The sequence below is a fragment of the Osmerus mordax genome, chromosome 16 (assembly GCF_038355195.1).
Source record: "Osmerus mordax isolate fOsmMor3 chromosome 16, fOsmMor3.pri, whole genome shotgun sequence".
In the NCBI taxonomy this organism is placed as follows: domain Eukaryota; kingdom Metazoa; phylum Chordata; class Actinopteri; order Osmeriformes; family Osmeridae; genus Osmerus; species Osmerus mordax.
The window spans coordinates 15,047,922-15,060,239 of record NC_090065.1 but is presented as its reverse complement, the minus strand read 5'-3'; the positions used below and the strand labels follow the sequence as shown (position 1 = coordinate 15,060,239).

The window sequence follows — 12,318 nt, the reverse complement described above, 5'->3', positions numbered from 1 at the left end:
TAATGATGCACAATTTGCAAAAATATAAATGTCTTCATGTAACAACAGTCCCTAAATAAACCATCAAACGATGTATATTGGTACTTTCCTGGTTCGTAGTTCATGCACATGCGCCTTTCTTTCAATTATCTAGTAATCAACCGGATACTTTTCGGGAGTAACAGATTCTTGTAGACTTTTACTGGTTTCACTTAACACAATGTCAGCAAGATACGACAGAGCGATCACTGTGTTTTCTCCAGATGGGCACCTCTTTCAGGTGGAATATGCTCAAGAGGCTGTAAAGAAAGGCTCCACAGCAGTAAGTTCACTAGGAAGCCTGATCCCTTAGCAAGCTTGTTAGCCAGCTACCTACGGGAGGCTACGGCCATAGGGAAGGCTAGCTAGCCACCTAGCTATTTGGTTGCTGTGTCACTCACACGCCAAGTCATGGGCAGCTACTAGCATTAGCAAGCCGCTTTGCCGCTAAGAGATTTAGCTAGTCTAGCTAGGCTAACCTGGTGGACAGAGCTAGTTAAGTCAACTACGCTACTACAGCACTCTACTAACTAGTAAGTTAGTTAGGCTACGTTTTGCAGCAATTATACTCGCTCATGCTTGCTGTTTAGCTCGCAGTAGCTTTGGATGAGGTCGGTGGAGGCTAATGATGAAAGAACAAAACTCTTAAGTTGTAGACAGAGGAAAAGCCAAGTTCAAAATCTATTAGCTAGGCAACATACAAAATAGTTATATATAGTATAACGTATTTTATTTTCCAATTGTCACCTATGCTACTTGTAGGTTTTAACATTAGTCATCCTCCTTACAACTTGTAGGTGGGCATCCGAGGTAAAGACATTGTTGTCCTTGGTGTTGAGAAGAAATCTGTAGCCAAACTGCAGGAGGAGAGAACTGTCCGCAAGATATGTGCTCTTGACGAACACGTCTGCATGGCGTTTGCAGGTAAGCTTGTAGATAAATTATGTCTACGCAAGTTTGGGTTTAGTAGTCATCCTTAGTAGTGTCTGTTTTGTTAAAATGTTGAATCTGATTTGATTCTTTAGTATCTCCCAGGGGGTTGACGAACTCTGTGTTATTGAATGGCACACAACATGATTGATGCTCAAGACAGTTGTTTTCAACCTGTATGTACACCACTTTGATTTGTTTGTTTCTCTCTTTGTCAGGCCTCACTGCAGACGCCCGTATTGTCATCAACAGAGCTCGGGTAGAGTGTCAAAGTCACAGGCTCACTGTTGAGGATCCCGTCACTGTGGAGTACATAACGCGCCACATAGCCACCCTCAAACAGGTAGCCCACACCACACAGATCTGTTCAGAACGGCCTGTGGTAGGCTTGCATACCAACGCAGCGGCATTACACTTCCCTCTGCCTCCAAGTTAATATTGATTTGTATCACTGATATTCCTGTGTTGCCCAGCGATACACCCAGAGTAACGGACGCAGACCGTTCGGCATCTCCGCCCTGATTGTGGGCTTCGACTACGACGGGACCCCCAGACTCTATCAGACAGACCCCTCAGGCACCTACCATGCTTGGAAGGTATTTCAATGAAATTTGTAACATGGGGAATTGATACAGCCATCCCTACTTGTCTGAAATTTAAATATTTAGGCCGTACCAGAATTTTAAGTTGCCTGACGAGTTGATAAAAGGAGTTGTCATGTAACCTTCTAGTAAATTGTCCCCAGAACAACCTAAGGTTTCTGTCCACCTTGGGAAATCGTTGCCATTCCTGTTACGATCAGGAAACAAAACAAACCAAAAAAATCTGATTTGTTCAGGCAAATGCCATTGGCCGCAGCGCAAAGACGGTGAGAGAGTTCCTGGAGAAGAACTACACAGATGAAGCCATAGCTGGTGACAATGAGGCGATAAAGCTAGCCATCAGAGCTCTGCTCGAGGTGAGCTCAAACACTCATTTTTTTATACAGGTCAGGAGATCATGCGTTTTTTATATACATGCTCGCTTACCTTTTAATTTACCCCCGCAGGTGGTCCAATCAGGAGGGAAAAACATTGAACTTGCAGTGATCAGAAGAAACCAACCACTGAAGGTAGCCTAACCTGAAAGAGATTAGTTTCGTTTTTTTACTGAAGTGCTTGTATTTTAATAGCAGGTGGCTGTGGTTAAATTGGAGGAGCGCCAATGTATTTGGACTGAAAGTTCCACGCTAAAATATAAATGATCACGAATGTATTTGGGTAAGTTGTTGTACAATTTTGTTCATTTTGTTTTTGGTTTGACTCCAGATTTTGGAGTCCAAAGAGATTGAGACTCTGGTGGCAGAAATAGAGAAAGAAAAGGAAGAAGAAGCAGAGAAGAAGAAACAGAAAAAATCCACTTAAATGTTGTCAGTCAAACCCTGGTTTCATTCAGTCAAACCCTGGTTTCATTCAGTCAAACCCTGGTTTCATTTAGTCAAACCCCTGGTTTCATTCAGTCAAACCCCTGGTTTTATTTCCCAATTCGATTGAGGCTGCATTTTGCTCACCGTTCTTTTCATGGACACTTACAACAAACACCTAACCCTTTTTTATGTTTGACATGGTTTTCACTAATTTCATTTTTGTGAATAAAACAAAAATGCAGAATTTCAAGTTGGGGTTCAGCTACAAAGTATGTTCAACATCTGTCATGTTTTGTAACTACTTAAATGCTAATGGATCAGAAGGTTTAATGGGTCAAAACCTAATAAACTCCAATTGTTTATCAATCATCTTTGTTATTTAAGTGTAAATTGTAAATTCCACAAGTAATTCCAAATTGTACGTAATGTTCATGGTGTACAGAAAAGCAGGTCATTACAACTAGTACAGTGCCCCTTGGTGTCCAATTGTCTTTCTTTCTTGCGAACAGTACAACCAAACAACTTGTCCTTGGGTACTGAGCAATACACCTGCCGAATTTCATACAGTTCATACATTCAACTTCATTCAGTACCTGGTTTGCAAGAGAATCCACAGACAGACGCACAGATATTCCTACGTTTATATTTTTAGATGTATTTCCTTGTAAAAACGAACATAAAGCAGACTGTAACATATTTTCTAAAACCTTGCCACATCTTCACTGCTGCAGAGGCAGTGTATTGAGAAGTGCTTAAAGACGTTTTCTCTCCAGCCTCGTGCAGCACAGCTCCACCGAGCCAAAGGAGGAGTAGACTAGCGCTTTATGTCGACTTCACCTTTCCCTCAGTCATTTAAAACAAATTAGCGATGAGCGAGGGAAGCGTCTAATGGTGGTCCAACGAGACGCCTTTTTGCCTCTTCCCTCCTTTTATTTCACCCTAAATTCGCTTATCAAGCAACCGCTGCTCTGAATTCTCAAAGACACAATTATGGCCGGCGGTGTGGTGGGGCTGCTTAATGGGATCCTGGCCTCAGACCCCGGTGGGAAACTTCAGTGACTTTAATCTGGAGCCCTTTGAAAAGTTGTGCCGTGCCGCGCTGTGGAGCCCCGGGGGGTCCCTCTGACTCTCACCAAAGACATAATGGTGAATGGTAAAGTCCTTCATTTAGAGTCATCTCCTCCAGCCAGGATTTCCTGAGTGGGTGCCCTGGCTGCCATAGCAAGAGCAACTGCAATTTGTCTGCAATTTGTCTTGTTTGTGGGGCCTTATAGATGGATGAGTAGGAACAAGCTGATTTTAGCGTGTCCTTATAGCACCATATAACACTATTTTCTAGGTTGTAATGAATTTAGTTCATTTTTCAAATGCAAGGCCATCCAGTGAAGACTCTACTACACTACATACAAGTGTAAATTAAGAAGGCATTGTCTAGTATTTTCCTTTTCCATTGGAAATCCCCAAAAATCCACCCCTTTCCCCTTTTTACTCAAGACCGACAATGTATCCGTTGATATTCATCGACACAGACCTTTTTTTTTATGCTTAAGGTACTTATTCAAAGTAAATTTTATAAAATAAAAATACACCCAAGAAGAATGTTCTAAACTTTAGCTAAAGTTCATTCTGAGTAATCCTTTCAGCCACTGAGGTTATCTTGATGCATCTCAAAAAGGCGGAGAGGAGCTTATGTTCTAACACTGCTGCTGCTGTTTCTGCTTGTGTTTTGACTGCTTGTGGGAAGACTTTTTCTTGTATTTATTTTCTTCCTGCCGTTGTTTTTGCCCATAATCAGGAGCTCATGTGCCGGAGGACAGAGCCCATCTCTCTCATCGCAGGCTGCTGCTCGTCATTAATGCAGAAAATAATGGCTCCACTAGAGGTCATCGACGGAGGAAAGAGGCCCAGGGCCATGTACTCTCCAAGCAAGAATGTGCAGCCCCTGTAGGCTGTAGACTGAGTGCATTACTCTCTCTCTCTCTCTCTCTCTCTCTCTCTCCTCTCTCTCTCTCTCTCTCTCTCTCTCTCTCTCTCTCTCTCTCTCTCCTCTCTCTCCTCTCTCTCTCTCTCTCTCTCTCTCTCTCTCTCTCTCTCTCTCTCTCTCTCTCTCTCCTCTCTCTCTCTCTCTCTCTCTCTCTCTCTCTCTCTCTCTCTCTCTCTCTCTCTCTCTGTGTGTGTGTACAACAAACAGGCTTCACATACACACTGTACATACATTGCATACACATATTGCAGATATTAGTTTACACATTACACTGCCAGAAAAATAAGCATGAGCACCCAGACACAAGAACTTCTCTCTCATGCTAGCTAACATGCAAATATTAACACACACACATACAAACGCAAAAACAAGCATATACACCCCAAACATTATCTTAGTCAGGGGTATTGAAAGTATTTGCGTTGTATTGAGTCATGTTTCCTGAGTTCAAAACATATATCCTTTACATATCGGTTTCACCAACTGACAGCTGTAGTTTTATCTAATCAAACTTTCATCCAATCATGGTTCTTTTCTGTCTTCTTGATCTTCATTCATAGGCTGATTTCTCTTTAAGGATCCACATTTTGTCATTCTAATGTGTTACCCCCTGCAGTCATTCAAAGCAGGTTCCTCTTGGGATGTTTAAATTTACCAGTGTGCATAAAAATGTCCTCAGGTCTGGATAAGAAAACTGCTCCAAGGGCAAAAAACTGAAAGACACAACCCTTGGGAGCTTAGGTTATATCAGTCCTCTAGTTCAGAATGGTGCTGTACTGAAATGCTTGCTCTACAGTTAGGCCTTACCACTTTCAACCAGCAGGGCGCAGTGTTGCATAAAACCAGGGCCTCCATCGTATCAGTTACACTTTCATCTCGCTTTCGTCCTATAGACTGACAGTATGAGTGTTGCTAACAGCCAACAGAATCTACTGGCTTCTGACATGTTTTTGTCTCAGTGCTCCAACATGCTCCTTCAAAGAGCTTCAGAACAATTCAATTCATCGAGGCGGACTCGCTTTGCTTAAAATTGTCAGATGTAAAAACAACATGGCTTATGTCCTCCAGCGATGGCCAAGCTGTCAGAGTGTGTTGGGTCATGAAAGGCTACACTCAACACTGTCCCCTTTCTGCTTGTCACATTCTGACAGATACACACACCATTATCCCAGCATAGCTGATCCGCTGGCCTTTACTCTTTCCCCCACAGGGCAACTGCAGTTCCATGAAGCACATGAGAGAAACAAACTGTAGTTTGTAGGCCTGAAGACCCCTGGACCAACCTGTGCTCATCAATAGGCTATAGCTGCAGGATGCAGTTTGTAAAATGTTCCCCAGAATTCTTTACACTGTGTTTTTCCACACACACAAGGCCCAGGCATCTTTGACTCTTGATTCTTGAACACGCCCTCCTCCATTACTGTCATCACTCAAGCTAACATGCAGTGTACATAGTTGGGTAATGGATACAGTAAGTTGGATTTGATGGCCATTTACCTTTGTTTGTCTGCTGAATGGTGCTGGAACCCTGACAGTTTGTGTATACAGTACAAATGGAGGGTTTCCTGTTACTTGCAAGGAATCACATGGCATTTGTTTTGTATCAAGACTACAAGCGCGACCTCTTCTAATTGAAAGAGGATATGAGCAGATACTCCAAAAAGATGGAGGAAGTGAAGGAGGAGAAAAACACAGAGTGGAAGTAAAAGGGAGAGAGGAGAGGCAAAAAGGAGCAGACAGGGCTAAATAAAACAATTCCCAAGGTGCCGCAGGGCAGGAAGTGATGGCCTCCGGGTGCCCGAGCCTCTTAAGGCCATGGCAGAAGCCAGTCACACACATCACATAGCATTACACAGGATGGGGTTACAGGAAAATGTCAGCAGGCGCATAAGAGGAACCATTGGCCCATAGGATAATTCGATTGCCTGAGGGGGTTGCAATCTCGCATTCCCACGATTCCTCTCTTTCCACCCCACACCCTCTTCTCATTGTATTATTTAAGTCCACCCCCCCCCCCCCCCCCTTTTCTTTATTTTCGCCAGCATTTAATGATTTTTCATTTGGACTCTGCAATCTAGTAGTCAAGCATACTCATGAATGTGAGGGTGTAAACGAAAGGTCTCCGCCTCCTTTCGTTCCATCCTTCAGAGCCATTGGCTCAAAGAGCGGGCTGTCTGTCAGATGTCTTGATTCAGGACCGGACGCGTTCTCCGAAATCTCTCCACACTGTTTTTTGTCTTCGCACTCTGACACATTCTGAGGTGGGTGGCGTGTCGTGTTGTTGCTCACGGATCACATCTTTCTAACTAGTCTTTTGCCATGTCCAAGAGCTATATCTAGACTGTGAATACTTGTTACCACTACCCCACTGCTTTTTCATGTCACATTACTTGGTCAGGGTCTGAGAGTGTGTGTGTGTGTGTTAAGTGCAGATATGTGAGTGCCTCTGACAGGGAGGACAGGCCTGGGGCCAGGTCCCAGCCCTTCAGCAACAAAAATGACACATGACTACTTTGACTTTTGTCATCCCCCCTCCTTCCTCCCTCTCTCCCTCAGCCCCCTAACCCTGCGACGCACAGACAGCCTCCAACAGACACAGAGAACACACACACACACACACACAAACACACACTTCAACACACTGTATAGTGCTTAGATTACATTATCTTTTTCCTCCGGACATGCACACAGCTTGTTGGATGACATTTGGCTTGTGCAGAGCCGAGGTTACTATTCTCTGCCTCTGAGTCAAAGACTTGTCTCCTGCAAGCATTTGCGGTAGACAGAAGCAAAAAAATTAAAAATTAATAATAAATGATCCGATGAGGGAGAGATTTCCAAAAAGCACTTTGATCAGAGGCATCAACAGTCACGTGCAAACTTGTTAAGCAGTATGTAAATTTGGGCTGAGACTGAATAAAGTTGCCAGAATGGCATGAATCCATTGTGCTGCGATGATCAAAATAAAAGAGGGCTTCATGTGCTGGAGGGCAAGAAAGTCACAGACATGAAGGTTTTTTTTTTTTTTTTTTTTTTTTTTTTTTTTTTTTTAGGGGCTGATGGGATGCAGAGAGGGGAGAGGAGGGAAATGAAAGATAGAAGGGGGAAAGCCTGGAAGTATCTCAATCTAAATTAGCCAAATGGAAGGAAGGGCTGTTATGAGTGAGACGTACAGTATAATTAAAACCACTTTTTACTGCTCGGATGAAAACATCAGAACTCACTCATTCATTTGCAAACTGGATTCATTCACTGCTATGGCTAAAGTTGTCAGTACACATTCAAAAATAACCTACAAAAAAGGTTATTTTTCTTTATTTGTTGCAAAAAGTTAACCTTGCAATGATTTAATAAATATGATTAAATATTATTTCACTGTGTCCTGGTTTATCACTAAGAAAAGACTTAATCTTAAACCATTTTACCAGTGAAAGGTTTATTACCAGGATCCAAAAAAGATTTTTCTGAAGGTTTCCTTTCAGCGACAGGCAAAGAACCTTTTCTTCTGAGTGTGTCAGGGGGTGTCTGGAATAAATTCAATACGGTATAACAACTTCACATCTGTCTTTACCTCTGCTGTTCCCTATCAGTCCACCCTTCTCCCACTCTCTCACTCTGTCTCTCCCACTCTCTCACTCTGTCTCTCCCACTCTCTCACTCTGTCTCTCCCACTCTCACTCTGTCTCTCCCACTCTCTCACTCTGTCTCTCCCACTCTCTCACTTTGTCTCTCCCACTTTCTCACTCTGTCTCTCCCACTCTCTCACTCTGTCTCTCCCACTCTCTCACTCTGTCTCTCCCACTCTCACTCTGTCTCTCCCACTCTCTCATTCTCTCTCTCTCACTCGGTCTCTCCCACTCACTCCATCTCTTTCTTCTTCTTTACCCTGTCTCTATCAAACACACCCAGCCTCTCTCTCTCGCTCCCTCCTTTCTTGTGTCTGACACTCTGAGATGAATAGGCGCTGTCATTGAGACTCTTGTAGCCTGTCAGCTTTTAAACAAACAGCCGGCGAAAGGATCACTTTCACAGGAGACCTCCCGAGTGAGTCTGCGGTGAGGTCATTATTAGCTAACTCCACTTGCAGGATAACATGAGAGTGTCTGCCAATGTGTGAGGATCTCACACACACACAAATACACACACACACACACCCTGCACTCCAAATTACAAAATTCTAGTACGTACTGCAGATTCCCTTACAAAGCATTGACTGTTGCATGCAGTATGCTTACAATTGAGACATACTTTTTTTGTCATATCATTACACCTTGAACTTTGACCCTCTTGCTCAATGCTCATACATCCGTCACATACATAACAAAATGTTTGGTGCAATAATTTTTTACCTTACAAAAAACACCATTAGTCCAGCTGGCCTGGGCACATTTTGTCGGATGGCAATCAGGAGAGTTATGCTGTCACTCTGTCATGTATGTAGTTCATTCAATGTGACAATCTTCTGCTGCGCAGAGGATTGTGGGTCACAATAGCCAGAAAAGCATGTTGGCTTGCATACTGTAAAATGCGACCAGATGCAACGGGACATCCTGGTATTTTGGGCTTCCTACAGTTGACATACTACATATTAGGACATAAAAAATATTTTTCTCGCACACAGAATCTGAATAAAGTTTAATCGCCAATTGGTTTACACAACAAGGAATGTACTTTGGTGTGCAGGAGCATACTAAATAATAGTATGAGTATTGGGACTCACCCAGAGTCTGACCCTCTCTCCATCGGACATGTCTGCCATGGAGACCTGTGTCCCTGCACTAAGCCTCACGCTATATTTCCACATAAACATTAACTGTGAACCCACACTGTAACAGGTTTCCAATAAGAACTTCAACAAAACATTACAACAAAGGATGTAGAGAGAGACTGGAAGTACTGAAAGTACATCATTAGCATGGACAGTAGCCCCTCAAACGACGCTGTCCTCCACACTAAAACGTCCTACCAGAAACCCAATCCCAGCACTAAAAGGCCCGCAGCCAACAAGCTCGACAGCGTGGAGAGAAACACTCCGACCCCCTCAGGTGGGTTCCCCCCTCCCCCCGCTGCACCTGCACAGAGTCTCTCCTGTCCTCTGCGTGTCTCTCCACACAATGGAGACGCAGCATGTCCGCCGGCGCCTCTCTCCAGCTGAGAGCCACGTCTCTCCAGAGGACTCGAGAGGAGGACTGCCTGCTCCAACAACTGATCCTTGCAGATAAAGGAGCAGATAGGAGATGGAGCAGTGCCTCGGCCAGGCCTCCCTACCTCTTTCTGCCCAGGCCCTCGGTGTACTTACATAGCCATTTGAAAACTTGGCCATAACGTACCGTCTTGTGTGTTTAGGAGGATGAGTAAGACATTTCCTGTTGATGGTGATGAAAATAAAGACAGTGATGACAATGAGGATTGTGATGATGATGGGGATGATCGCAGACATGTGAGTGTGACCGAGACGGTTCAAACGTCTGTGCATTCCAGGTGGCGAGGAGAGACGATCTTCATGGGTTCAGCCAGACCAGGCCAGGCCACAGCTGGGGCCCCTGGGGCCCGTCTTTCCACCCCTCCAGATGAACTCCACACCCAGCTGCACGGGGGGATGACTCATGGACATGTTCTCTGGTACCTGGAGGAGAAGAACCTTCGCTAATCCAATCCTCATTCTCTCCCTCAGCCAGGAGAACAGCAGTTAGCAGAACAGCCTGCTTACTTCCATTTTTCTGCCTGGTTGATGGGTGTTTAAGGTTGGCTTCCTGCCACTTGTGTCTCGACAGTTTCAGGTGTATGTGTGGCTTATACGTGCGAGTGAATGTATGTGCGTGTCTGCCTTTTAAGAGCTCTTGGTATTTGTCCTGAGAAAGACCTTGTGTGGAATGGGGTCTTACAGCTTGAGTGCTTACTTGATACTCTCCCATGCCGCTGCAGGCTATGGCTGTATTAATGCAATGCCAGGGATCTTTGAAGTTGTGACTTTATGAGACAAAAGCTAATTTCCTTTCCCTTGTTCATTATCAGGAGCGACTTCCAGCCGTGCAGAGAGCATGCTGTGCTAATTATTCCTTTTATGAGTCGTCTAGAAAGTGTGTAATGGATTTCGGAGGATATTTCTCAGGTAGATTTGGTGTGGGAGAGCATGGAGTCACCCGATTCAGCCCACGCACTGGCTCTGACCAATCAAATAGCTACTTACACCCTCCATTGTTAAGAATGGAGACATTGAAAGGATGAGACATGCTTAGTCCCTTTCCGTTTTAAAAACAGCAATCAGGGAGAGTTGTGGATGGGGTGAATTGTTCCAAAATCTCCAAGCTTATCTTCAAAACTGATCACACTAAACCTGTCTCATGATGATACCATTTGCATGGTGCTTCTACGTCAGTCTTATGCTTGATTTACCTCCACAACAACTAAACTAACTTTTGCATGAAGAAAAATGCAGAGCAGAATTGATCAAGTGAGTCCTGGTCATTGGTGGGAAATAGTTACCCTTTTGTAGACTTCTGGACACTAATTCACTCAACATGAATTAGAATAGCAAACTTTTCTGCTTATTAAAATTGGAAGTTAAAAAAGTTTGAGAGGATGTTGGGCCTGGAATCTCAGGATAAAAGCTAATGGAATAAAACCAGGTTAAACAGTGACATAATGCCACTTCCATCATTCCCTCCAAATATATTTTGGCAGAGCATAAAATGGAGCATTTAACACTCCACCCTTCTGAAGCCTGCTGAATGTAGATCTCACCCACCCTACCTGAGAACCTGTCATGAGCGAGGATGTCTCTCTGAGCAGGAAGAGATGAGCCTGTGTCTGTCAGAACAGGAAGAAACAAAAGCGAGGTGATATAGGAGAAACGGTGTCTCCTCCCTCGTTCAACCCTCTCTCCCTGCCCCTCCCTCTCTCTCCCTCCCTTCTTTGTTTGTGCTCATTTCATTCCGTGTGCAGCCTCCTGGCAGGCAGGTCAAGGTTTGCCCTACCACCACACACCATTTCCCCCATGCACTGCCTCAGGGAGGAACACTGAGGGCCCCAGGCAAGGGCATGCCCAAACAGCTCTCACAACATGGCCGCCATCGTCACCTCCAACATTCAACAATATAGAGGGAAACACTGACAATAGGTGTGCTAGAGATCTAGAGATGCATTTTCTCTCTCTCTCTCTCTCTCTTTCTCTCTCTCTCTCTCTCTCTCTCTCTCTCTCTCTCTCTCTCTCTCTCTCTCTCTCTCTCCCTTTCTTTCTTCCTGTCTTTTTTCTTTTTATTTCTTTATTTCTTTCAATGTGTATACAGTATAATCATTTCTATCAAACATTTCCTTTTCATACGCTACAGACTGTCATCTGTTTTAAGGTATATTTCTATTAACAGAGAGACCTGATAGAGCGACAATAGAGGAGCTACTCATTTGTTCCCCTGTAGTGTAAGTGCTCATTCTGTGAGTCTGATACTAACCCTGGTTAGGAGCTAGTGCTGGATTTTTAGCTGTAAATGGAAAAAGCCTTGGGGCTTTTCATTTTCTGGGCCCAGACGTTCCCTTCATGGTGTCGGAGCCCTTGTGTTCACAGAGTTCATGTTTCGCTCCAGGGCTTTTTTATATTTTGTTTTATCTCATAGCTTAGACTAGCAGGGCTTCAACTCCCAGCGGACTCCTGCGTAGCAACAGTAAGAGATCAACAAAGTAAGTTTGTTTACGTTGGCTGTGTCCGCATGTTGTCGACTTATACATTTCTCAGTCTCCATTTCCTGCCTCTCCTTGCCCCAGGGGGAAGCAGACCTCTAATTGGATCTTGTTCTAATTGAGCCTAATACTGGAGCTAACCGGAGCTGGGCCCTGTGGCTAATGAAGAGCAGAATCAAAACTAAGCACTAAAACTTCTACTGTGTGAGTGTGTGTGTGTCTTCCAAACCAACTAAAAGACTGATAAAACTAAAATCATAGAATCTACTGTACTGTTTACCAATGGCTTTTTAACTTGTCACAG

At 44.1% G+C, this 12,318-nt stretch overlaps 1 protein-coding gene across 1 annotated transcript; it reads left to right on the top strand.

Moving 5' to 3' along the window:
• Nucleotides 1-112: 112 nt before the first annotated feature.
• Nucleotides 113-2,826, top strand: LOC136958641 (proteasome subunit alpha type-7). Its single transcript, XM_067252682.1, has 7 exons — nt 113-301; nt 816-942; nt 1,167-1,291; nt 1,422-1,544; nt 1,787-1,906; nt 1,997-2,059; nt 2,256-2,826. The coding sequence occupies exons 1-7, from the start codon at nt 200-202 to the stop codon at nt 2,349-2,351; spliced, it is 756 nt and encodes a 251-aa protein (XP_067108783.1). The 5' UTR covers nt 113-199; the 3' UTR covers nt 2,352-2,826.
• Nucleotides 2,827-12,318: the final 9,492 nt, after the last annotated feature.

What these genes read in the sequence shown, in the direction of transcription:
- LOC136958641 (XM_067252682.1), top strand. Translation starts at nt 200, where the DNA reads ATGTCAGCAAGATACGACAGAGCGATCACTGTGTTTTCTCCAGATGGG. An exon ending in TAAAGAAAGGCTCCACAGCA is followed by an intron (nt 302 to 815) that starts GTAAGTTCACTA and finishes TACAACTTGTAG; the next exon opens with GTGGGCATCCGAGGTAAAGA. An exon ending in GAAGAAACCAACCACTGAAG is followed by an intron (nt 2,060 to 2,255) that starts GTAGCCTAACCT and finishes GTTTGACTCCAG; the next exon opens with ATTTTGGAGTCCAAAGAGAT.